This window comes from Erinaceus europaeus, chromosome 21 (genome assembly GCF_950295315.1).
Source record: "Erinaceus europaeus chromosome 21, mEriEur2.1, whole genome shotgun sequence".
NCBI classification, from domain to species: Eukaryota; Metazoa; Chordata; class Mammalia; order Eulipotyphla; family Erinaceidae; genus Erinaceus; species Erinaceus europaeus.
The window spans coordinates 26,279,725-26,305,704 of NC_080182.1; the positions used below are offsets into that span (position 1 = coordinate 26,279,725).

Genomic DNA, 25,980 nt, shown 5'->3' on the forward strand with positions numbered 1-25,980 from the left:
CTCCACTTCTTTTGAAGGATTAAGTGTCAGATGATTTGTGAACAATTCTAGTCACCTTTACAAGAGGGGCCTGAGGAAGCTAAGTTCACTCTTAGACTTCCTCAGATGCAGGTGATTCCTCTCTAGGGTCTAAGTGGCCAGAGCATTCTGCCTCAATTTGGACTTTAATTTACATCTTCCTAAAGCCCTCTGATGAGCTCTCCCTAACCCCCTTTAGTGTTTGAAGTCATCATGGCTGGATCTTCTCAGTCAGGAGAAGTAGGCCCCAGAACTACAGCACAAAAACCTTACTCCATGGGTTGTACTTGGGCCCAACCTTGGCTAGACCCTTTTAAGCACTTTTATTTAATTTGTTTCTCAGAACACTATGAGGGAGGTGTTTGCACCCTGTCTTTTTTCAATGATTTTTCTTGGCGTGCAGTGGAGAATGCAACCTGAATGGACTTGGGGTGAAGAAAAGAATTTGTTGTTTTACACACTGAAAACAAATGAGGGTTGGCTTTGGCTATAACTTGCTGGGCCTCAGAAATTGTCACAGTGTCAGTGTCTCCATCTGTCAACTTCTCCTCTTGGTTTTGGCTTCATTCTCAGACAGGCTGTTTCCTCAGGTTAGCAAAATGGCTGCCAAGCCAGGGTGAATGGATAGTCGCATTTCACAAAGGGTTGAGTTAGAGTTCCCTAGAGTCTTCTTGGTCCAATTAACTTAAGCCTGAGTCACCTTCCATACCTCTTGAGGGAGTTAGGAGTGAAATGGAATGTCGCCTAAAACTCACAGGCTGAGAGTAGAGAGGGAATGGGAATTATGGTGGGTGGAGTCAACAGAAAGTTACATGGTTGTGGAAAGCAAAAAACGAAATGTCTGCTATAGCACTGTTATCCCGATTTACCAATGCAGAATTACCAATGCAGAAACTGGACTCAGAAAGTCATCGGGCCAAAGCCTCACAGCAAATAGCATCAAGGCCCTAATGTTCAATGCCCCAGTCAAGTTGAAGGGAGAGGGTCTCACCACTCTGGCCCTGCCTCCTAAGTGCTCTGTGACCACCCCAAGTGTCCACTTGAAATGTTAGAACCTGACCAATGGTTCAGGAAATAGCTGGGATAAAACACCATTGACTAGAGACAGTGGTATGTGGTGGGAACCAATGACAGGAGGCAGAATTTCTAGTTAGGAAAGCCCCTTCTCAGAAACCCTTGGAAGGATTTGACCATCTCAGTAAATGAGAGTGGGAGTTGTTCTCTAGAAGTTCCTGCGACTCTGCCTGCTTCGTGCTGCCTAAAAACAGAGGTCTCGTCTTCTGTCAAAGTTCATCTGCTGATGGGTTGCAGGTTTTACATTCATGACACAGTCCTCCCCCATCCACAAAGTACTAAATCTAGAAAGTTCCCACCAAAGGGGCTGCCTTGAGTCTCCAAATATGGAGGAGGGGAAAAAATTGAGCCACAGATGGAGGTGGGGGAAGGGTGGAGTTAAGGAGACAAAAAGCAAGCTCTCTCTCAAAGAAGCAGAAAGGCTGAGCTGTGAAAGGAGATTGCTGGCATGGGGGAGGGACCTGGGGTTGCTTTCGTGTTCATGAGATCACTGGAACAGGGCAGAGAATCTGAACCTCATGCCAAAGAAAACTCTCCATGCTCTTTATAAAAAGCCTGCTGAACATTTTCCACAAGGGAACTGACTGCTCATTTGGGACTCCGGAGTGGGTGTGTCCCTTGCCAGCAAGAGGTCTCCAGGCTATTTCCAAAGGCCTGGGGCCACTCGTGTTTGGTCATGAATCCCCCCCCAGGTGGGTGAAATGCCACTCGACCTTTGTATTTCTGGGTGGGAAATCACTCACAGCCTGGATTCTCTTTCTTGGCTTGCAGTGCTGTGCGGAAAATCCTTTCTTCCTTCCCTGGAAACACCACCTGGGGCCACAGAGGCCTCTCTGCACCAGCTCTACGATGTGGGCAGAGTGGTTGCTTGGGAATGCCTGAGGCAGGATGTCCGCTGTCAGGACCGTCGCAGATGCACACTGGGAGAGAGGAAATACAGGGTTGTGCTGTGTGGCCAAGCTGGGGTTCAGCTTTTATTTATTTATTTCCTTTTTGTTGCCCTTGTTGTTTTATTGTTGTGGTGGCTATTATTATTGTTATTGATGTCATCGTTATTGGATAAGACAGAGAGAAATGGACAGAGGAGGGGAAGACAGAGAGGGGGAGAGAGAGACACCTGCAGACCTGTTTCACCGTCTGCAGGTGGGGAGCCGGGGGCTCAATCCGGGATCCTCACGCCACGCCGGTCCTTACGCTTTGCGCCACGTGCACTTAACCCGCTGTGCTACCGCCCGACTCCTGGAGTCCAGCTTTTGCTGCTCATGGTTGCATGCATCCTATCAACTTCTCAAAACCTCCTTTTCTTGTCTGTAAAGTGGGGATTATGAGATCCACCTGCCAGAAATAAAGAAGGCATTCAGTAAAAGTTCACCCGTTTTGATTCCTCTCTAGAATTTTCTCATGGAAGCATCATGATACAATTGATTTTCTAGCTCAGATTTTTTATGTGGTGTCAGGAGTCAGACCCAGTGCCTCACACATGTACTCTTATCACGTGACCACCTTCCTGTTCCCCCCTCCTCCTCTTACTGCTACTTTTATTCTTCTCCTCCTCCTTCTCCTCCTCCTCCTTCTGCTTCTCCTTCTCCTTCTCCTTCTCCTTCTTCTTCTTCATCTTCTTCTTCTTCCTCCTCTCTCTCTCTCTCTCATGCCTTTATGGGGGAGAGAGAGAGAGAGAAAGAGAGAAAGAGAGAGAAGACACTGTTCTGCCATCCGTGGAATTTCATAGAGGTTTGTCTTTCGTGTTCTTATGAGGAACTGGGGATTGAGTCTTGGGTCTTAAGAATACATGTCGTGTGCTCTCCCCACTGGGCAACTGTCCTTCCCCCCACCCTCTAGCTCCATTATATTTTAGAGAGGAAGTCGATGCAACCTGAAGGTGACATCTCAAGGTGGCCTGTGACTGAGCTCACTCTGTCAGTGGCACAAAGGTCTGTGGGCTTCCCAGCATCCCTTGGAAGACTATGTGGGACATGCACAACTCCTCTCTCTCTCTCTCTCTCTCTCTCTCTCGCTTTCTCTCTGTGAATATCCTCCAGGTGGACCTTCCTGAGCAGCTGCTGTCCTCCAAGGGGCACTGTTTCTTAGACTCTAAATCAGTGCTACTCTGAGTCTGATCTCCAGGTACCCCCTGGAACCTGAGAAGCGGGAGCCCCTCTCCAGCTACGTTGAGTGAGAAACCTGAACCCAATTCCCAAAAGCCTACATATTAACACCTTTGGCTAGTCCCCATGCCTGCAGATGTTAAGAACCACTGTACTACAGACAGATTGTCTCGGAGCAGAAGAAAACCCACAGTGAGCCCTGCACCCAGAGGCACTTAGCACACTGGCATCTACCACCGTGATGGTAACTGCCACCCTAGTGACTCAGCAGGTCCTTGGAGCAATGTTGTGAGCTAGGAATTACTATCTGCATTCTCAAGGAAACACTTAAGGCACCACTCAGTAGATGGTAGAGCTGAGAGTCAAACAACACCATGCTGAAAAGTGTGCAATTCCAAGTTGAGAAGTTTCCAGGTCCCTAGTTCCCTTCCCTAAGAAACTCTCTAAAGAGGAAAGGGTTTTGTTGTTGTTGTTGTTGTTGTTTGTTTGCCTCCAGGGTTATTACTGGGGCTCGGTGCCTGCACTGTGAGTCCACTGCTCCTGGAGGCCATCTTTTTTTTTATTTTTTGGTCTATTGTTGTTGCTGTTATTGTTGTTGTTTTGATGCTGCTATTGTTGTTGGATAGGACAGAGAGAAATTGAGAGGAGGAGAAGATAGAGAGGGAGAGAGAAAGATAGACACCTGAAAACCTGCTTCACCACTTGTGAAGCATCCCCACTACAGGTGGGGAGCCAGGGGGGCTCAAACCAGGATCCTTGTGCCGTTCCTTGCACTTCGCACTATGTTCACTTACCCTGGTACACTACCGCCCAACACCCAGGAAAGTAGTTTTAACTTGCTGTCTGGAACCCCTGCTTGGGATCTGTTAAGTTCAGGGCTGTGCCCCCCAAAGTGGACAAAGAGAATATGCTGAGGAGCAATAATTAAATGAGCCCAATGTTTAAGAGGCACTTAAGTGGATTAAAATCAATCAGTGAGTCATGGCACTCTGCACGGTCGCCTTTGCTGGCTACTTTAATGTCTGCTGGGGGGGGGGGGTGTTTGCTTTAAAAACCCCTGACTGCTTGGAAATGGCATTCCCATTTCCCAAATGAGGCACCTCTGCCCTGCGCCACACATTAAAGAGGAAGAGAGGTTTCTAAGACCTGGGAGGCCATTTGCTCAAAGTCTGAAATGCTCACAGTGACACCAGGCTAGAGAGAGGGAGGAAACGGGAGAACCCTGTAATGGTTTCCTCTCCATTGTGTGAGTTCCACAGAATGAAATCCTTAAGCAAGACTTCACATAAGAGCGACCGACTGGGACTGAGAAACAACTCACTCGGTAGAGCACACACCTTACCATGCGTGTGAGGAACTGAATTTGAGCCTTTAGCCGCCACATGGAAGGGCTCACATGGAGAGACTCTCTAATGCTAGAGTGGTGCTGTGGTGTGTTTCTCCTTTTCTCTGTTTCTCACCCTCTATCTTAAAAAAAAAACAAAAAAAAAAAAAAAACTCGACCAGAAGCCATGGACTCCTACAGGCATGGAGCTCTGGTGGAAAGCAAAGCCACTAGGGTCATGGAGAAGGAGGGCAGGGAAGAAAAGTTGGAAAAAAGAGAGGGGAAAAGGTGGGTAACTACTTCAGTGTAACCCAAAGGCCAGGTCTCACCTCAGAACGTTCCCCTGGGGGACATGGAGCTTGGTGCAGGGTTCCCAGCCGTGTGTGAAGAGACAGGTGGGATAGAAATGGCCTGCCATGGGTGTGTGCACCCCTCCTGCCCACTGCCTGCCACAGGGGAGACCTTCTGGGGTCAGACTGGCCTTCCCAAGTTGCACTCAACTGAAACCCATAGGGAAAGCAACACAAGTGAAAACACTGTCAGAGGAAGAATAAAGAATGAGTGAAACTCTCCTGTGTGTGGGGAGAGAGAGGGAGAGAGAGAGAGAGGAAATGCCCCATGTGAAGACACAGAAAAGGCTGATCAGTCATTTCTGCATGTCAGAGCATGGGAAGTAATAAATAAGTCAGTTGTTTCCTCTCTCTCCATCTCTCCCCCACAAGCGAGCCACTTCCTACATAGCTGTACATTTAGAAAATTCAGAACAAACGTATCAGGGCTTCAGCAGTCTTGTGAACCTGCCATCCACCCTTTTTAAAGAATCAGGGAATGAAAATCATAAAATGTCCACCACTAATTCTAGCAGAATTGATTTAAAATTTTTTTTAAATATTTATTTATTGTCCCTTTTGTTGCCCTTGTTCTTTTGTTGTTGTTGTTGTTATTTGATATCATCGTTAGATAGGAGAGAGAGATGGAGAGAGGAGGGGAAGACAGGGGGAGAGAAAGAAAGACACCTGCAGACCTGTTTCACCACCTGTGAAACCTTGCAGGTGGGGAGCCAGGAGCTTAAACCAGGATCTTTATGCCATCCTTGCTCTTTGCACCATGTGTGCTTAACCCGCTGTGCACCATCTGCGCCTAACCCGCAAAATTGACTTTTAAACTCAGCCATCACAGCAACCCTTAACAATTTATGTGCAAAAGTCATTTAAAAACAACTGCACAAGTAATTGGAAATTGATGTCATATGGGGAGAAAAGCCTGACTCTACAAAGCAAAGCTCATCTCCCTGTATTCTTGAAAATACAAAAAGGAGGCTTAACTTTAACATTCAGTTGTGCTAGCAGGTCCTTCGTAAACTCGGCGCCTTACAATGGGCTTGTGTTTGTTCTGCTTTAATCCTCGAGGTTCTTGGCTCTGGCTTTTCCTTGATGTGCACAGAGTCTGAAAATCTTAGATAAGGTCTGTGCTCCCCACTCTGTCCTCTACCCTCCCTGTGAGCATTTCTAAGGCTCAAGCCCTCAGCTGGTGTGTGTGTTCCATGAGCTCAGCTGTCAAGGGAATTGCCGTAGGCCCAATGTTGAACACTGGCTTGGGAAAGTAACCTATCTGTGCATCTCCATGGAGCCTGATGCCTGAGAGTCATCCAGTAAGAGCTGTTGAATCAATCACTAACCGGGCACTTGTGCTGCAGTCACTCCAGGAAGCTGCGCTTGGCCTCTTAGTCTGCAGGATGCAGCTCTGAACAAGAGATCCCTCAGCTAGATCTTGGAGTTTCAAGAATGGTGTTTTTGCGGCCATGTGTCTCAGCATCTGTCCTGTGTGTGCAAATAAGGAATGAAATCTCCCCAACGTTGACATGACTCTCTGGTAGCTCACTCTGCCCAGTCTTGAGTTCCATAATTTAAAGTCTTGGTAGACTTTGTAGTCATTTGAAAGGGATGTAATGAAGGAGCTAGGAGGTTGTGTGCCGGCACACATGTTCCAGTGTACAAGGACCCGGCCGGCCTCAAGCCCCCAAGTGGTGGAGTGGTGCTGCATGTGTTTTTCTTCCTCTCTCTCTCAATCTCCTGCTTCCCTCTGGATTCTTTCTGTGTCTATCCAAAATTAATATTAACGTAAAGAAAAGCAAAGCAATGAAGTGCTAATGACTTGTGAAATAGGAGCCATGAGGTCTCCTCTTGTAAGAGAATATCAATTGGGAACACCTCGTCTGAGTGCTTGGCCCCTGTGAAAATAACTGTCCTTCTGCAAACAACTCAGCCCCACCCCCACTTCCCTCCTCCTGAGCTAGCAACACCCCCCTGGATATAAACAGGGTCTATATTATAAAGGCATGCAGCCCAACGAAGGACATCGAGGCCACTCAAAAAATAATTATTAAACAAGGGAACGAACAAAGGGATGTAAGATGTAACCGAAAGCATACGTGTCTCATACATACGAATTATTCCATAGAAGCTGTTTCCTATTTGAGGCAAAATAAGAAACACTTGTTGAATCAATAGAAGGACTTCGTTTGGGGCATCAGGAGGCTGCCTCCATGTTGGAACCTGAGTGGTTGCTAGAGTTCATCCTCCTGGGCCACTGCCCCAGGGCATAGTGGGTGGCTTATCTGCAGGGGCTCCAGTCTGACCCCCATAGTTAAGGGGGCCATGATGGAAGGGATTCTCTGTGTCCACCAGAAAGAGAACCCAGGAGAGGTGGGGTGGAAATCTCCCTGTGTAGTCTAGGACTCAGTCTGTCTGTCTGTCTGTCTTCAGCAAAGATTGTAATGCAGCCTGACTTTTGAGGGTTCTTACCTTGGATGCACATGGGAACCCCTCACAAAGTTTTCAGCAAACACTTGACCAGGCTGTGCACTCTTTCTAAATGAGTGGGCTCATAGCAGGACCTCCTTCCCCCGAGTCTGTTTTACAGAGCTTTCCACAGTCCTCACAGTCTTTCTAGGACTGTGACACAGATTGGAGAGGGGCCCCCTCTGGTGGTCCGCAGTCTCCTGCAGAGTTGGTGAGAGCGTCGTGGGCTGGATCTCAGCCCCTGTCCTCAGCCAGGTGTCTGCAGTGGTCAGCCCCGCATGGCTGTACACGGCATCTCTAGCTCCCACATGGCTCCAGTGCACACTGGATTCTGTGGAGAATACTGGCTGTTAATAACCTTTAGGGAAGAGGAAATAGCATAATGGTTAGGCAAAGAAACTCTCATGCCTGAGGTTCCAAAGTCCCAGGTTCATTCCCCATATCACCATAAGCCAGAGCCAAGCAGGGCTCTGTTAAAAAATATATAATAATAATTATTATTATTATAATATATTTTACATATTATAAAATATAATAGCCAAGGGCTGGGGAGATAGCATAATGGTTATACAAAATGATTGTCAGGCTTGAGGCATCAGAAGTCCCAGTTTAAGTCCCTAGCACCACCATAAGCCAGAGTTGAGTATACTCTGGAAATAAATAAATAAATACATAACCTTTGAAAACTGTGGGGCAGACCCCAGCCAGGGAATATGTTAAGAGTCCCCTGGGGTCAACTGAAACCAGAGTGCCCACCAAGAGGCCCTTCTTTACTGACCCAAGTGGGAGGAGGTTGGAGCTGATATGCTGGAGAGGCAAGAAAAGAGGAGGAGCAGTCACCCTAAAATGGTGCTCTGTGGTAACCCCCACCCCACACCCCCCTCTCTCTCTCCCTCCCTCCCTCCCTAAAGAAATTTGCCTGGAGTGGTGGATTTGCACATACAGAAAAAACAGGAAACACCAAAACAAAATAAATAGTTTAACTACATTCTTTAAAGAAAAGATTTATCAGCTTGACAACTCGAATTAGGAAACTTGTGGAAGATAGCCTAGACTACAAAGTGGGCCTCAAAGAAGAGGAAGTAGGAGTCAGGCTTTATTCCAAGTACAGTGAGGGTAGCATAATTTTCCAGGGATGGCCATGCATATTGATGAGAGACAAAAGTGAACATGCTTGGTAGAAGGGCTTAGAATGCTCATACAGTAAATGTACAGAAAATGGTGGAAGAACAGCATCGGGGCCTAAACTAGAGGTATACAAGGGCTCCATCCATCAGCCTGTTCTACTCGGCCCAGGGTTTGAGGTCCTTGTGAGGAAGTCTGTGTCTTGGTCTGACCAAAGTCAAAAGAATGTATAGGCAAGACTGCCTCCAGGGAGGGGTTGTCACACCACCCCAACTCCAGAGCTTCAGGCCACACTTTTGTTTTTCGGTTTTGTTATTGCCACCAACATTATTGCCGGAGCTCTTGCCTCCACCCCTCTTGATTCCCATTGATTTGCTAGTTTGTCTGTTTGTTTTTGGTAGAGACAGAAAAGGCGAGGGAACTGGGGAGAGAGAAAGAGACCCGAAGCCCTGCTTCATCACTCGTGAAGCTTCCCCCCACAGGTGGTGATGGGGGTTTGAAGCTGGGTCTTCCTGTATGGTAGTGTTGTTCTGCCAGGTGTGCCACCACCCTGCTCCCTCAGAGGATACTTTATTTATTCCTTTTTGTTGCCCTTGCTGTTTTATTGTTGTTGTCATCGTTATTGGATAGGACAGAGAGAAATGGAGAGAGGAGGGGAAGACAGAGAGGGGGAGAGAAAGATAGACACCTGCAGACCTGCTTCACTGCTTGTGAAGCAACTCCCCTGCAGGTGGGGAGCCCAGGGGCCCGAACCAGTATACTTCCGCCAGCCTTGCACTTTGCGCCACCTGCGTTTAACCTGCTGCGCTATAGCCTGGCTCTCCTGATTTTGCTTTTCTTAACCATAAAGAGTCCGTTTCAGTTTTAGTAGAGAAAAGGGTCAGAACATTTCAATAAAAGTTATTGATTATTGAATTCCAATCTTCATCCACCATTCCCCAATCCTTGTAGCTTCCCGAGTATGAAGGTGTCCTTCCCTGAGGGGACAGAAAGCATCTAAGGATGGGGACTGGTTGCCAGGGGGCCAGCCATGTGACTGAAGGGTTGGACCTTGTAGTTTTACCTCCCTCTTGACCTCCAGAGAGGAGAGAGGTTAAAAGTTGAGTTTGATCACTTATAGCCAGTGTGTTAATCAGTCAAGCCTGTGTAATGAAGCCTCCATAAGCCCTGGAGGAGGGGTTGGGGAGAACTCCTGATTTGGTAAACCTGGGAATTTAGGGAGAATGGAGCACCAGCAGGGGCATGGCAGATTCTCCCCCATCCCCTGCCTTCCACTTCTCTTCTATCTGGATGCTCCCGAGTTCCATCCTTTGTAATAAACCAGCAGTACAGTGCATAAAATCATTCTCTGAGTTCAGTGACCCTTTCTTGCAAATGAATCAAACCTGGAATGGGTGGTGAGGGGGTTCAAGGCACTCAAGTTAGAGGCACAGATAACAGCCCAGTCTTATAACTGCCATCTGAAGTGAAGGTTGATCTTGATAGACTGTGTCCTTCACCTGTGAAGGCTGATGCTCTGCTCAGGGTTGCTGGTGTCAGAATTGAGAGTGGGACTACCCTGCTATGTCTGAGACTTGCCTGCTGGTGTGGAGAAGTCTCTGGATATTCACTGGAACTGAATCTAGGAACCCAACACAGCAGGTCTCCAGCCCCAGAGAAATCGTCTTCACATAGATCGTAGGCCTCACATAGCAGCGCCAGAGTACATGTATTTTTCAGGAGGGCAGAAAGCACGAAGGAGGGTATCTTCCTGCGTTGCCATCACCTTTCCTGAGTGGGTGGTAGATGCAGTGATATCAGGCAGTGCCCCCAGGTCTTATTTAAATACAGGTTTTTATTTTAGCAAGTCTGGAGTCAGACGTGAGAGTCTGCATTTCTATGTCTTCCAGGTGGTGTGGTACTATCACACTTTGAGTAGCAAGGTCCTTAAGCAGCAAGAACTTTGACAAAGAAGTTCTAAGGATCAGGCATTGGTGCACCCAGTAAGTGACACATTACCGTGTGCAAGGACCTGGGTTTGAGTCTTTGCTCCCCACCTGCAGGGGGATGTTTCATGAGCAGTAAAGTAGGTCTGGGGGTGTCTCTCTTTCTCTCTCCCCCTCTATCTTCTCCTTTCCTCTCAATTTCCCTCTGTCTCTATCCAATAAATAAATAATAAATAACTGGGGGAGGGGGCTGAGTGGTGGCATCTGGTAAAGCACAGGTATTACCAAGCGCAAGGACCCAGGTTCAAGCCCCCATTTCCCACCTGCAGGGGGCAATGCTTCATAAGTGGTGAAGCAGGCTCGCAGATGTCTATATCTTTTTCTCCCTCTCTCTCCCCTCTACTGTTTTCTGGAGTTCATCTATTTTGTTAACCTTTTCTGATACTGTTTTAGCTTGTTCAGCTAGTTGTTTTCTTAGCTCAGCTATTTCAGCTTTCAGCTCTCTAATAACCTTAAGATAATTAGTGTTTTCTTCCAGAAAGTGTTTTTAGTGACATAATTAGTGTTTTCTTCATTGGTTGTTTCTGCATTTCTGATGACAATTCTTTCAAACTCTTTACTCACTCCTGTGATTATTTCCTTAACTAGTGTGTGGATGTTGACTTCATTATTTTGTGCTTCAACCTTTGGGGGGTTTTTAGCTGGACTTTTGTCCTGGCTCATTTCTCCAATATTTCTTCTCGTTGGTTTAACCATTTTATATATTATGTTATCAGGTCCCTCTCTCAGTACTTTTCAAATTACTGATCACTCTTGCCTGGATTGACTTGTGTCTAAGTAAGGTAATTAAAGGGTTTACAGTTGTGGAATTTGACAGTTGTTTTAATAGTATTTTAATCCCTGAGTTGGAGCTCAGTGGCTTAAAAGCCTCTTTTGTTCTTTTTCTTCCCTGTAGGCTATGGAAGCCTGAGGGCTTTTAAACTATAAGTAGGCTTCTTAGCTTAATCACTGACTCCTGACCTAGAGATAAATTGGGGTGGGGCAGAGATAGTCCAGTGGTTATGCAAAGAGACTCTCACAGCCCCACCGCTAGGCCACTGAGGTATAGATCTTCTCCTGAGTTTTCTCATTAGTTCTCTGTCCCCTGGTGTTAGCACAGGGCCTCCTTGCCACTGCTCCAGATTCTGAGGGCAGTAGCAATGGGGACTCACAGTTGCATTTGGTGAGTCTCAGGGGAGTCCTCTCCTCCCTTCAGCTGTCTTTTTGTTCATGAAACAGACTGGAGGTGGTATCTCAACTGGTAAACTGCTGGATTGTTACCAGCCACCCAGTCTCTCCCTAGGTTCCTCTCTGTCTACAAGCCACAAGTGTTTGCACTCACCGGTGATTTGGTGGGTTCCTGAAGTCACTCCAGTGCTGTCTTGTTGCAGTCCCAGGTGGTCTCCTTTGGTGTTCCTAGTTGACCTGGGAGAGGAGAGAAACACAGCTGCTGTTGCTCCGTAGCCCCGCCTCCGGAAGTCTACAAAACTCAGAATACTCCTTTTTCTCCCTCTCTATCTCCCCCTCCACTCTCATTTTCTGTCATATCCAATAAAATAAGAAAGGAAGGAAGGAAGGAAGAAGAAAGGAATGTAAAAGGAAAAAAAAATTTTGAATGGGCCAGAGTATAGATGAGTTTGTAGGTTAAATGAAACTCTTGATGTAAATTTCTGATATTAAAATCCCTGGCCAGTAGTTTAATAAGGACCCTTCAGATATTTGACTCCCACATAACCAGTCATCCAAAGACTGCTCATAAATTGGTCTTAAACTGTAATTAAAGTTAAATTTATGGGGGCCAGACAGTGGCACACCCACACAGACTACCATGCTAAGTACCCATCCAGGTCTAAGCCTCCTGCCCCCACCTGCAGTGGGGGAGCCTCATAAGCAGTGAAGCAGTATTTTAGGTCTCTCTGTTTCTCCCTGTCTTTCTGCTTTCGTCTGAATTTCTCTCTCTCTCTCTCCCTCTCCCTCTCCCTCTCTCTCTTTAAGAGTTTATTTACTTATTAATAAGGAAGGAGAAGAGAGAGAAAGAACCAGACAGCACTCTGGTATATGTGCTGCTGGGGATCGAAGTTGGGACCTCATACTTGAGAGTCCATTGCTTTATCCATTGCGCCACCTCCCGAACCATCCCCTGAATTTCTCTCTCTCTCTCAAAAAGAGAGTAAAGAGAAGTTAAATTCCTTCAGGGGAAAGCCCCACAGCTGTGTAGGGAAAGAAAGAGTTAGAGAAAATAAAAAATGATTTGATTCATGAGATGGCATTCAGCTTTCAATTCTTGTTGGTAAAGAAATTTTCAGGCTCTAGGGAAATATTTTTTTATCTAAGATAAAAACCTTTTTTTTTTTTGGAGGGGCGATCTAAGAATAATTCATTTGCCTTTACTTAACAGGAAGACAACCCTTCTGGGTGAAAATCAAATAATTACTTCTTGAACCTTGGAAGCTGTGGCTTGCTTGTCTTTTCACTTTAGGTTTTTCAGTTCGGACGGGTCGATTTAAATGTATTTGTTTAGATTCTCAGATTCCTATTTCAAACGTCCCAAATGGGGCAATCACCATCTAAGGAAGTGTATTTATTTGTCTTCACTTCAGGACAATACAAAGTTTAGCTCTAAACAGGGTTGATGTAATGCACCAAGGAGGGGCATATTACAGGAACAGGACAACTTATCCAAGTCATTATTAATTTATACTGGCGTTTAAAATCTAATATCATTTTTAGTCATTTTTAAGGCTTTCAAAGCATGCTTCGTTCTAAGGGCCAAGAAACCTATAGGGGAGGAAACTTCCCTGTCTCCACTTTGATCAGATAATCGCTCCTCCTAAGACAGCTGTTCTCCCACTGCCTGTGATTAGGGAGGGTTGTTTCAAGTGAACGCTCCAAATTCTAATGCTGAACTTCAGAGGGGTGGATTTTGCTTTAACAATTATGTGGTTCATCTGGCCCGAACATTTGCTGTGACCATAGCCGCTGCTCATTTCACCTTCTTAAGAACTAACCCAGGGTGGGGGGTGTTGATCAAGTTAAGAAAAGGACTTGCTTTGTAGTGCTTCCTTTGCCTCATCCCTTCAAATCCCCACACGTGTGTAGGTAATCACTGTTGGCTCTCCAGACTGTTCAGTCGCCTACCCCTCTCTGGCGGAAGGTTCGTTAACTGCTGCCTCGGCCTTGCCAGGACACCAGCCACATCTGACATCTGTCCGAGAGGCACTGTATTCTCTGGGTTCCTTCATGTCTGTTTTTGGTTTGGTTCATCAGATCTATGCTTACCACCTGTTAAGCCTTGATTCCCATGATTCTTTCAGTAATACTAGAAAGAGGGACTTTGTATATTTCTTGTTTTGTGCCCCTACACACACACGCACACGCGCACGCACGCATAAAGCTGTTTTGATCTGTTCTTCTATTGCCAGCTAGAAATCCTGGGCAAGTGATAGGACTTCTCTGTGTTCCAGTTTCTCCTTGTGAAACGGGCATGAAATGAGCTGCCTGGCATGGAAGCCATTACTGAATTGGGACCACCCGGGCACACCATCTTGATGACCATCAGCACCAAGATGGGTGTTATGATTCCATTTTCTAGGAGGAGAAAATGGAGATGCCCAGAAAGAGTTTTAATTTGCCTGACGACACAGAGCTATAACAAATCCGAACCAATCATCAAAGCTGGGACACAAATGCCAAAAGCAGTGTTCTAGAGAGTGCTGGAAGGCTATGGGCTTTGCTTTACAGATAGGAATCTCTTGAGTTCTCTCTGGGAATAGGACTATCGTTTCTGGTAAGACTTAAGTTGACTCTTCCTTGATGGAGACCAATAAATTTTTTAGGGATAAATTCATGTGAACCCCTGTGCACCTCTTACTCCTTAGATGACTTGGGAATAGAATAGAGTGCTTCCAAAATTTGCCCAAACTTTATATTATCAGCAACTGAGTTATTAACACAGAAGCCTCTTACCAGGTTACAGGGGTCACACTGAGTGTGCTTGAAAGAAGAAAGTTTGGGAAGAGGGGCTGTGTGTTTTAGATGCCTGTCCCACTGTCATACAGGCAACCAGACATGGACACAACAGGGTCATCAGCAGTATGACCTACAGAAGTAGAAGATAGAAACTGGAAAGTCCAACTTCAGAAACTTGTTTCTGGACCTTCAGGTTGGCTGCTTTCCAAGAGCATCTCTGTTGGTGGTCAAATAAAATATCACTTCAGAATGAAATGAGATGCTTGTATGACTGAGAGAAAGGAGCCCAAAGGCCAAGGAAAGCCAGAAACCTCATTATCAGATTTTTGCTTGCCAACCACCACACATTATGAACAGGGCTAGAGTTCGGCTCCACCAGCCAAGGTCTTGGGTCTGGGACAGAGAGTGGGACAGCAGCTATGTCTGGAAAAGGGAGGGATTTTGCCAAGGCAAGCGTCTCCCATGCCAGGCAAGCCAGCAAACTGGCTTCTGCTTGCAATCTCTGCAACCCAATCCCTGGTGAGCCTTGGTCTCCTGCTCATGCAAACTCAGGAGCTGCTGCATGCCAGAGAATACAGAGGCCCGTGTGCATAAACTGAGTATGCTTTCTATCACTGTGTCCCCCCAAAAATATGTCCATTGAGGTTTTCCTTGAGAGTGATTCATGTAGGAAGAAAATTGAGAAGACTTAACTTGAATCATTCAGAATCTCTAGGGAGAAACTCTAGTAGCAGCATCTCAGGGTATCAGATGTCTTTCCTAGTCAAGGAAATGAACACGTGGGGAAAGGGCCAGTTATATGAATCGTCTTGATCTAATAGGCTTTGAAAGTTCATAGTAAAATTGCTTTTTTAAGTTTTAACTGGGACTTTTTAAATTTATCTTTCTATTATCTTTTATCTATTGGTTAGAGACAGCCAGAAATCAAGAGGGTAGGGGGAGATAGAGAGAGAGAAAGAGAGACACTTATAACCCTGCTTTACTACTCACAAAGCTTTCCCCCTACAAGTGGAGATGGGTATCAAACCTGGGTCCTTGTGCATTGTAACAATCATTCAACCAGGTGCACCACCACATGGTCCCTTATTGGGACTTCACTTGAAAAAAAAAAGAAACAAAAATATGATGGAAAGAAGTTTATATCCTCCTACATTTAATGCTTCTCATAATATGATTGTCAAGGATGTCTTAGAACCTAGGCCAAAGCTTGTTTTACTGGTGTCTTTAGCAGTACATTAATTTCTGAAATGAATGAAGGAAGTTCTGGGTAAGAAGCTTTCATAAAGATGAATGTTTTGACTATATCATAAGTCTTTGATTCATATGTCACCTTTTTTAAAGGATGATGATGATGAAAGGGCTGTTTTTACAATGGTATGTTTTCACCAAAGGCTTCTCTTGATCTTTTTCTACTGAAGGTGCTATCCTCCGCCACATCCTTAAGAGATAACATTTAGGGATAACTTTGGCATCTTTAACAGATTTGTCACTGGCTTTCACTGATTTCAGCAGTTTCTAGCCTCACTTTCATTGACTTCACAAAAGCTGCCTCTTCTGCAGAAAGGTCTTGATTTTACTCTGTAGTAGCTTTGCACAGTGTTTGAATTGGATAGTCAGGTGTCTGGGACAAAGTATAGAGAGTCTGCTCGCTGATCCCCATCCCCACTCAAATTTGATTTTGTTGAAAGGCTTGACTTGCCAAGCTGAAGTCAGTCTGAGCTATGACTGGGACATAGAAGGGACCAGAGCCAAGGAGAAACTCAGCCCCTGGAATCTCTCCCATGTACCTCCTGGCAGATGCCAAGTGCCTGGTAGAAGTATAAATACACACACAGACACACACACACACCCCTAAGACTTGTGCCTGACAATGTGTATGAAGCAGGGAGACAGTTGAGCTTAGCCACATCTTCTCTCTCTCTCTCTCTTTAATTTTATTAGTGATATAATATTGATTGATAACCAAGATTCCATTATGATCCTGGTTTTAAAAAACATTTTATTTACTTATTTTTAGATAGAACCAAAGAGAAGGTTTGAGATAGAATATAATAACAAAGGAGAGATACCTGTAGCGTTGTTTTATTGCTCTTGAAGTTTCCACCTGCAGATGGGGACTAGGGACTTGAACATGGGTCCTTGTGACTTATAACATGTATGTTTGATGGGGTGCACTGCCACCTGGCCCCATGACCCTGTTTTTAAGGTCTTCCCTAGGATCTGAAACCAGACCAATAGCTAGTGCTATTTTGAGGCGAAGCACTCCCCTGGTGGGAGAGCTCTGCAGATTTTATGGACTGCAATTAGGAAAGTTAACTCTTGATTTATTAATATGTGTTTGAGTTCCTGTTGCCCTTGTTACCTCTTCCCACCTAGGAGCAAAGGCCCTGGGCTTTCTAGTAGCTTTCAGTGCCAACGAGCCTTATCTCCAAAGAGTATTATCTAAGGTCGGGCTCGCCAGGATCAGAACTGGAAGTGGAAATTCTCTCATGCAGGTGACTGATTGGAGAAATGTTCTTGGGAGGAGCAGAATGGGGCCAAGAAAGGAGCCGGCAAGGCTGTGCTGTCAACTGCTGTCTGCTTCAGCCAGATCCCAAAGGGGCTCTGGAACATGGGATCAAGACAGTGGACTCGCCATGGAGGCAAAGGGGATGGCCCGTTAGGGGCAGGTCAGTGATAAGCGCATAATGCTTACAGAGAAAGGTGTCATAGCTGCCCAGGCCAAGGACTCCCATTGCACTGGGACTGGGGAGCCCATCTAGGAAAGGGGTTCAGAGTGGGGTGCCTGCACTGATAACACAGGGCATAATAGTGTTTGCCACAGCCCAGACTCCGACAGGCTCTTCCCCTCACAGCTTAAATAGGTGCTGGAGGCTGCACTGGTCCTGCCAGGCTGCAGAAGCGTGGTCCACAGCAGCCCTGCCGATGGGCCCTTCCCAAGAGCATGGAGTCACCAGACATAGCGCTTTGCTCTCCTGCCAGCCCGTGTCTTGGTTTTCTCTCTTTTTGCTTAGTCCTGCTAAAGCCCAGCTAGAGTTTTATCATTTTTATTTATTTAAGTGTGGTGCAAGAGAGACTTGTAATACTCCAATAAATGCTAGGTTCAATGTTATTCTCGGGCACTTTGAAATTAACAAAAATGAGATAATTCAGAAGCTCTCAGATAATTGAAAACAGTATCAGGTACACACAGGAAATTACGCTGCCTTCAGTTTTGGCATCCCCGTCATTGCTTCACACCCATTCAGAAACTGAAGGCACATTTGGGGCAATAAATGTTGACTTCAAGAACAAATAGATCAGTTCAAGTCCAGCCTCCACTGCAGTGAAAGAAGCTTTGATGCCATAGTGTCTCTCTCTCTCCCTCTCTCCCTCCCTCCTTCCCTCCCTTCCTCTTGGTCTCTATATTTAAAAAGAAGAAGAGATAGACCTTTGAGTTCAGTTGTAATCTTCTCCTTCAGGTGAAGTGAGGTACTGAGTTTTACAAAAGGCTTTTGGAACTGGGATTCTGGAATATTCTTGAAAGTAATTACACCAAAAATGACAGGCAGGAATCCTGATGGTCTCAGATAAACCAGGAGCTTGAGCTAACTGCCACTCAGCTAGGATTCAGAATAACATCCATGTGGGCCAGTTAAGGGCATTGCTCTGAAGGAGGAAGGGGTTGGTGACAAGACTGAATCTCCAGGACTAGTCTTTGTGACATGCAGGTCTTAAGGACTAGTTTCTTTTATATTTATGTACCTCCTGTCTTTGTTTTATTGGGAATGGGGGTTGTTCTCTGCCGGGAGAGCCTGAGGGTACTTATCCCCAAGCAAGTGCTCTCTAGGTTGGAGAGAACTCAACTGGAGCCAACCTAGGCTGCTGCGTGGGAGAGGGATCAGGAACTCATGCAGAGCTAGCATAGCAGGAGATAGACTCAGGGACTCTCGGAGCTGGAAGGCAATCCCTAGTGTATTAAAACAGAAGAGCAGCTGTTTATATACTCGCCAAGTAGGGTGATAACAGGATCTGATGTAGAGAGGGTGGAGCGAAAAGAGACTGGTGGAAATCAGGGTAACTACCAGAGGGGGCGGAGCAAAAAGACATCATGAACTAGTGGGGATTAAACCAATGCCCTGCAGGCAGGGTGGTTCCTAGGTAACTGGTTATATAAATAGACCTCAGGGATAAGCAGGGGGAAGCTGGCATACTGCCCAACAGTTCTCTTTTGTTGCTATTTTCTCAGTTTTACTGATGTTCAATAAGGAATAGAAATGTTTAAAAGGAGGGCCAGTTGAGTGCACAAACTTCCATGTACAAGGACTTGGGCTCAAGCACCCACTCCCCACCTGCAGGTAGAATACTTTATGAGGGGTAAGCAGATCTGCAGGTGTCTGTCTGTCTCTTTCCCTCTCTATCTCCCCATTCCCTCTCAATTTCTCTCTGCCCTATCAAATAAAATAGAAAGAAAAACAATTTAAAGTTCCTCAGCTTAATGATCACCCTTCAGAATATCCCTAGCAAAATTGAGAAATGTTATGTCTGTATAAACTATTGTAAAGCCTTAATCCTCCAATAAAGGGGGAAAAATAATATCCCTAACACTCCAGAACCCCCTTTCGCCAACTACTTTTCCAATTACAGCCTTGACTTCTAGCCCTACAAATGAGTCATCTTTTGCCATTTCTATTGAGTGTTTCATAGTGCTTATAATATATGGTGTGGCTTGATAGCATAGTTCTATAAGTTATAATGAAACAAGTGTATAGTGATGAGTGCTAAGTACTAAAAATATATTAAGCCTTTTGATCCAAATCTTAGAAGGCATTGAATTTTCACATTACCTGGTCCAGCTCACCAATCAAGGACTGGAATTTAGAGGTAAAACATTTGTTAAGTATGAAGAGTGGTTTGGGGGTTAGTTAGTCAGCATAATAGTTATATAGAAGACTTTGATGCCTGAAGCTCTGAGGTCTTGGGTTCATTCCCCAGCATGGCCATAAGCCAGAGCTGAGTAATCATCTGTTTTTTTTGCGTGTTTTTTTTTAAAAAGTGTTTTTTTTTCCCCCTGCCACCTGTGCACATGGTGACCAGCCAGAGGACAACTGGGGTCTGGTCAAAGGTGCCTCATCTCCTTCTGGTCCCAGCGGCCACATCTGAGCACATCCCTTTCAGACGGCTCATATCTGAGGAAATTTCCATTTTCCTGCCTGGGTCTACATCTTCACATGTGCCTACATGCAGCCAACCATCTGTTGGTGCTTTTTATCTTTCAGGACGAAATGGGCATTTCCTGTGAACTGCTGGAATCGGACTTCCTAAAGTGCAGTGTAGGATTTCCTTTCATGAGGTCAAAGTCAAAGGTAAGGAGCAAAAACGGGGCACTTCCTCAGTTGCAGGCCCCCAGCCCTGCCCATCAGCCCCTTGCCTCTACCCCTTGGCCCTTGTTGCGATTTCCTCTCACAGAATCTGGGATAACCAGCACAGACCAATCTGGGGACAGCTTTCCCCTATCCACAGCTGTCTCCTCTGTCTCCCCCCAGAGGGATGAAGTCACGTGGTCTTGCTCTTTGATCCACATGACCTACCAGATGGGAAACACCATGACCGTAGCACTTTAGCAAGCCGCATATGGTTGGCCCCCTTCACGTGTTTTGTTGTTGTTGTTGTTGTTGTTTGTTTGTTTTCCCCTGGGACTTTCTTTGCTGCTGAGCATCCTGGAGACAACATGGAAGAAGCTGTGGTCTGGGCTAGTAGTCCAGACTCTGTCACTCCCTGAATGTTTACAGTCTTTGGGAGACTTCTCTTTATATTCTCAAAGCATAAGTAACTGTGTTGCACTTCATGTTGTAAAAAAAGGAAACACAGTCACTCTGATATTTATAAAGAGCCATTCTTAAGAGCTCAAGCAATACTGTGGTGCACTTTCAGTCATTCAAGGAGCATTCTGATCCACCTGATCACTAGAGGAAAGTGCAAAGATAGCATACAAGATGTGCTCTTAGAGGGAAAGCAGGAAGCCAAAAGACCAGGCCTGCCTTTGGAAACTGAAACTGTTTTCTCTGCTACGGTGTGAAGGAAATCTCTTACTTTGTCTACTTTTTCCCTCTTTGGGAATAAAAATGACAGTTTAATGCTTCTCTTATGTCTGTCATAGGATTGATTTGTCATCATCTAAGACTTTTCAGTCCCAATATGTAGTAGTTTTGTTGTTCATTACCAGGACTTAATTGCTCCAGGATTACATATATATGGAGAGAGAGAGCGAGCGAGCCCACAGTCCAGAAGCATCCTCCAGTGCAGCAGAATCCAGGCTTGAATCTGGGCCACATGCATGAGAAAGCAGTGCACTATCCCAATGAGCTGTTTTGCTGGCCCAGGTAGCAGCTACTTTATAAACTAGTTGTGAGAATGTTCTAGAAAGACAGACTTGATTTTTTTCTTAACAAATCACTTGAAACCATATGCTGTATTGAGCATCCACCCTGTAACTGCTAGGCCTCACTGCAACAGATAATTCTCTCTAGAAAAGGATCAGCAGTGACCACCATAAAAGATAGTCTACTCTAATACCCTCAGGTTCTTATATTTCAGGTAGCCCTCAGCTCAGTGAGATCCAGTGTTGCAAGGTTAGACCATTGCCTAGAACCAGACACAAAGGAATCCAAATACTTAGTACATGAACTATGTCTAGACTTTCAGAGCTTGATGAAATTGAAGAATCATTCTGGCCAGCCTCTTATTTTTGATCAAGATTCACATAATCACATAATTTATGGTACAGCCTCTGGTACTCTAATCCCTACCCCTCACACATTCCCTGAATCTGTATGGTGAAAAACATTGGCTGGGGACACTGTTGCCCAGATCACAGGCTACAGACCATTGGGGTTGGGGTGGGGGTTGCTGAGAAGATGATAGGTGACTTAGGACACTACTTGGGTGAACATGGACAGAGCACAAGGCAACAGTGACTCAAAAGATGAGAGAGCTGTTAACTTTTCCAAACTCTTCCAGTTCTGTCCACAAACAGGAATCATGGGATAATGAAATGAAGTACAATAGGTGGTGTAATGTGCAGATGTACAAAAAATGACAAGGTGGGATGAGAGTGACGCTTAGGACGTCCTGGTTTAAGAGAAGAAGCCTGCCACTTCCTAAAAGACCCTCATTTCCTGGGAAGGACAGCCATGTTTCTCTCTCCAGAATATGCACTGGACTTGCTTTTATTGTTAAAGTGTTGTCTCTGGCCTGAGGCAGAAAGCTGTGTATAAAGCTTCCAGGGGTCTTGAGTACAAAAGGAGTCACGGAGCAGTTTTAATTGGGAATGCCAACCAGTGCCCACTGTCACTTTCTCTCTCCCCAGTATGAATTCAGCGTGATCTTTGATACAAGCCACCTGTCTGGAGAGGAGGAAGTTCTTAGCTTCATCATTACAGCTCAGAGGTAAGAGGGATTTAACTGTCTTCTCAAAGATACAAGCCTGACTCAGCCAAGGTGGATACGCACTGGTCATGTCTTGGTATTGCCCAGGGTGCTGAGGTGAAAGATAGGGTTATCCAGTGGTGTTGTCCCAAACTGCTGAGTGGCATTGTCTTTCCCAGGCAAGGTGAGTGTCTGGTTCAGCTTACAGAGCTGCTAGATGAGACGGAGCTGTGAGGGTGTAGGAATCATTTACTCCCAGATAAAAGTTCTGCAGCTGAAGAGATAGATGGGCCCAGAGAGTTGGGGAGTCCAGACCAAGCTCCTGTGGTCCACTCGTTCCTCCTCTTCCATTTGTTTCCCGAAGTGGAGGGCATGGGAGATAACGTTTTGTGCCCTCTCATTCTTGAATAATTCAAAGTCCTGCAGTCAAAGAAAGAGAAAGATGAATATGGGATGATTTCACTCATGGACAGACATTGAGAAATAAGAACAGAAAGGGAAATATAAAGCAGAATTTGGACTGGGTTTGGTGGGTTGTACCAAAAAAGAACTCTGGGAGGAGGGGAGGTCCAGGTCCTGGTGCACAGTGGTGGAAGAGGACCTAGAATGGAGGTGAGAGTGTTTTGCAGAAAATTTTACGCATGTGCCAATTGTATTTACTGTGAACCATTAATCTCCCCTAAGAAAAAGAGCACACACAGCAACCAAAGAAAAAATAAACAAGTCTCAAGAGCATTCACCAATCCAGAAACTCTTCTGTCCTATAAAATATCAAAGCTTGATTTAATGTTAAGGCTTGCTCCCCTTGGCCAAGGCTGCTGGAGAAGGAATTAGGTCTCCCTCCAGTAATGCTTTTACTGGACCTTCCTTCAGTTCTTCAGATTAGTTTCGGGCCGTCAGACTCACAACAGGGGTGAATGACAAGGTATAAGTGAATGAGGATAGGCCTTACTTATCAGGTGCTATTATCAGGTGCACCTCCCTGGGCTGTGCATTATTCAAATCCCACCCTCTCCCTTTAGAGAAGCCCTTTGACTGCCAGGGGTCCCACCTACACTCCCATCAGCCCCCTCTTCAATTTCAGGATCTGGGCAATAAGAGACACCTTTACATCCTGCTGAAGCTGTCCCCTCCAAGACAGGGACCAAACTGGCCCTTTTAAAGAGACCTTAATCTATATTCTTTGCCTCAGCGGTGTTTGAAAAATCAAATGATACTTGAGGCTCCTCTCTCTCTCTCTCTCTCTCTCTCTCTGTCAACAGAAAGGAACCCTTCCTCTTCTTTTTCCTAGGCATAGATCACAGTTTCCAAGCAAGAACCCCCAAAGTTTGATTTCCTAGACTGGCATCTACCCCCACCCACCCACACACACACACCACAGTTCTGTCCAATTCTCCTTTCTCACTACTATATATCCTTGACTTATATCTTGGACTTTTGCCACCAGACTCCATAAATCCTAGTCTACTGCTTTTCTCTGGATTTTGGCATCTATTATGCCTCAGCCAAAATTTGTATCTTAACATCCTGTCATACTTAATCATCTGAATGATTTCTGAGTTTCTGGGAAAAAAAAAATCTATCAAGTATATCCAAATTGCAAGGTTCTTCTAGTCCTGAGTGTGTGAAGTCCACCGTTCACCATTCCCATTTCCAATGGCTTTGTCCTTGGGGTCTTCATCTCTAGCTGTGGGGTGTCTGCAAAGTCCTAGTCAGCCTCCAATAAATACAGCACAAGAGTGACAGAGGCAGTGCTCATGGGAAACAGACACAAGAAAGCTTTATTTCTGTCTCTCATTATCCTTTCATTATGTTTTTGGTTGAGGCCTTCCTCAGTCTCAATGTTATTTAAACCTCACAGAAGTAAGATTAATTTTCCCTGGGGAGTGAAGTTGGAGCCCCTCAGTCCGTGACCACCATAGCATGTGTTTGCTTTTAAAGCTTTCTATATTTTTAGCGTCAACTATATATTTTGGACAATGTTCTCTTAAAAATAAGATCACAGCATGTCACATTTCACATATATATATATATATATATATATATATATATATATATATATGAAAGAGAGAAATTGAGAAGGGAGGGGAGACAGAAAGGGAGAGAGAAAGATAGACACCTGCAGACCCCCTTAACCACTTGTGAAGCTACCCCCTGCAGGTAGGGAGCAGGGGCTCAAAACTGAGTCCTTGTGCGTGATAATGTGTGCGCTCAGCTGCGAGCACCGCCTCCCGGCCCCCCATCAGGTGGTTGTAATGACAAGTCAAGGCTGAGAATCCCGTCTACAGCCCCTTACTCTCTGCTGGGCACATTTCCACTCAGTAAATATCTGCTGAACGTCTATTATTCAGCTGCTACAGTGCCAAGCACTACACATTTACATAAAAAGTGTAAATATGTGTACTGAATTGTTAGATACTAAGTTTTACTCCTTGTCTCCATGACTATTGCTGCTTAGCACCAGGGAATATCCAGGGAGGATCGATAGCTTAAGCAATTAAATACCAGAATCTTCTACTTCTTTAAAACCCAGAGGTAAAGGAAGCCATATTATCTGCTAAACAGATAATATGGCATATTCCAAGCACTCATTTCCAAGCATATTCCAAGCACTCATTTCTTGCCAAATACTGAGCGAAAATACGATCTTGCTGGCCCTGAGGGCACCCACAGCACTTGACTCCCTGCTGTGACGGGAAGATCCTTAAGCCTCCTTATCTTGACAGCCACAGTTAAAATCTCAGTCCTTCCTTTTTCTTCACGTCACCACCCTTTGAAGAGCTCTTGCTCACTTGTGGATTTTGGGAGGACATAAAGTTGAAACTAAACAGTTTCTCAAGAGCTCTCCTCTCGGCAGCCCCAGCAAAGCACCCCAAGTCACACACGCTGGCAGCCACTGGAAGCCTTTTGATGTCGGACCTGGATATCAGAGCTTTGTGGCTTCGCTCAGTTCCTAGCACTCACCAAAGACAGGTGTGACTGTCAGGCCTGAGCTGACAAATAGCCAGGACAAGGGGTGACCCTTGCATGATGGCAGGAGTCAGTTGCTCAGGACTGGTAGAGCATAACGGTTATGCAGAAAGACTTCCATGCCTGAGGCTGTGGTGTCCCAGGCTCAATCCCCAGCACCACCATAAACCAGAGCTTTAACAGTGCTCTGGTTTTAAAATTAAAATGTACGTAAGCAAGCATGATGACTAAGTAAAATACTAAAAGTTATGGGGTGGGGTGGGGAGAGGGAACTATAAATTAAAAAAAAAAAAAAAAAAACCTCCGTTGCTTAGACCAGGCAAGATGCTGGGGGTAGATAGTGTGGGTGCCCCAGAAGCGGAGCGGCACCACTGGTCTGCTCTGGCAGTGACTTCACAGCTCTCATAGTCCCCTGGGAAAGGAAGCGAAGCTGAGTGGGTATCTGACCTGGCCCGCTCCTGCCAGCTGAGTTGTGGGTGTCAGTCAGTCACCTCATGTGTGGGAGACAGATGAGGAGTCCAGGGTCAGAGTGGCTGTGCACCATTGTTTCAGAACAATAGGAGAGCCAGGAAGACGGGATGTGAACTGTGTTGCCACACTGCCATTTTGGCCCTTGCTGGGTGGGAGAGGAAGGCTGTGGGGGTAGAGAGCAGAGAGCAGGTGGGAGCTCTGGCTGCCCAGCCTGGCACGGTGGAGGAGAGGTCAGGGTCATGGATCACAGAGGATGCACTTGCCTTTCAGCAGGATTTCTCATTCACTGTGTGGGGAACCAGCTGAAGGTGTGTTCGGCAACCTGCACCCAACAGCCACGCCTTTGCCCAAAGCAGCTGCTTCCTATGAATCATTGCCTTGACTTCTTTTTGAAATGTAATCAAAGGGCTGGGTGGTGGCACACCTGGTTGAGCACACAGGTTACCATGTGCAAGGATCTGGGTTCAAGCCCCAGGTCCCTACCTCCCAGGGGTGTGGTAGGGGTAGGGGAGCTTTCACAAATGGTCAAGTAGTGTTGCAGGTCTCTCTCTGTCTGCCTCTGTCCCTGTCTCATTCTCTATCCCCTTTCCCTCCATTTCTTTCTGTCTCTCTAAAAAATAAATAAATAGTGGGCTGGGTTGTGGTACAGCTGGTTGAGTACACAAGTGATAATACTCAAGGACTCAGGTTCAAGCTTCCATCACCACCTGCAGGGAGAAAGATCAGTGGAGCAGGGCTGCAGGTGTCTCTCT

The 25,980-nt window shown here is 45.7% G+C and overlaps 1 protein-coding gene across 1 annotated transcript in view; it reads left to right on the plus strand.

The window, feature by feature from the left end:
- ITGA9 (integrin subunit alpha 9) overlaps positions 1–25,980 on the plus strand; it is a 399,146-nt gene that overhangs the window by 285,006 nt on the left and 88,160 nt on the right. Inside the window, exons 21-22 of the mRNA XM_060180609.1 lie at positions 19,639–19,725; positions 21,729–21,808. Coding sequence (XP_060036592.1) covers positions 19,639–19,725; positions 21,729–21,808 — 167 coding nt within the window. The remainder of the gene's footprint in view (positions 1–19,638; positions 19,726–21,728; positions 21,809–25,980) is intronic.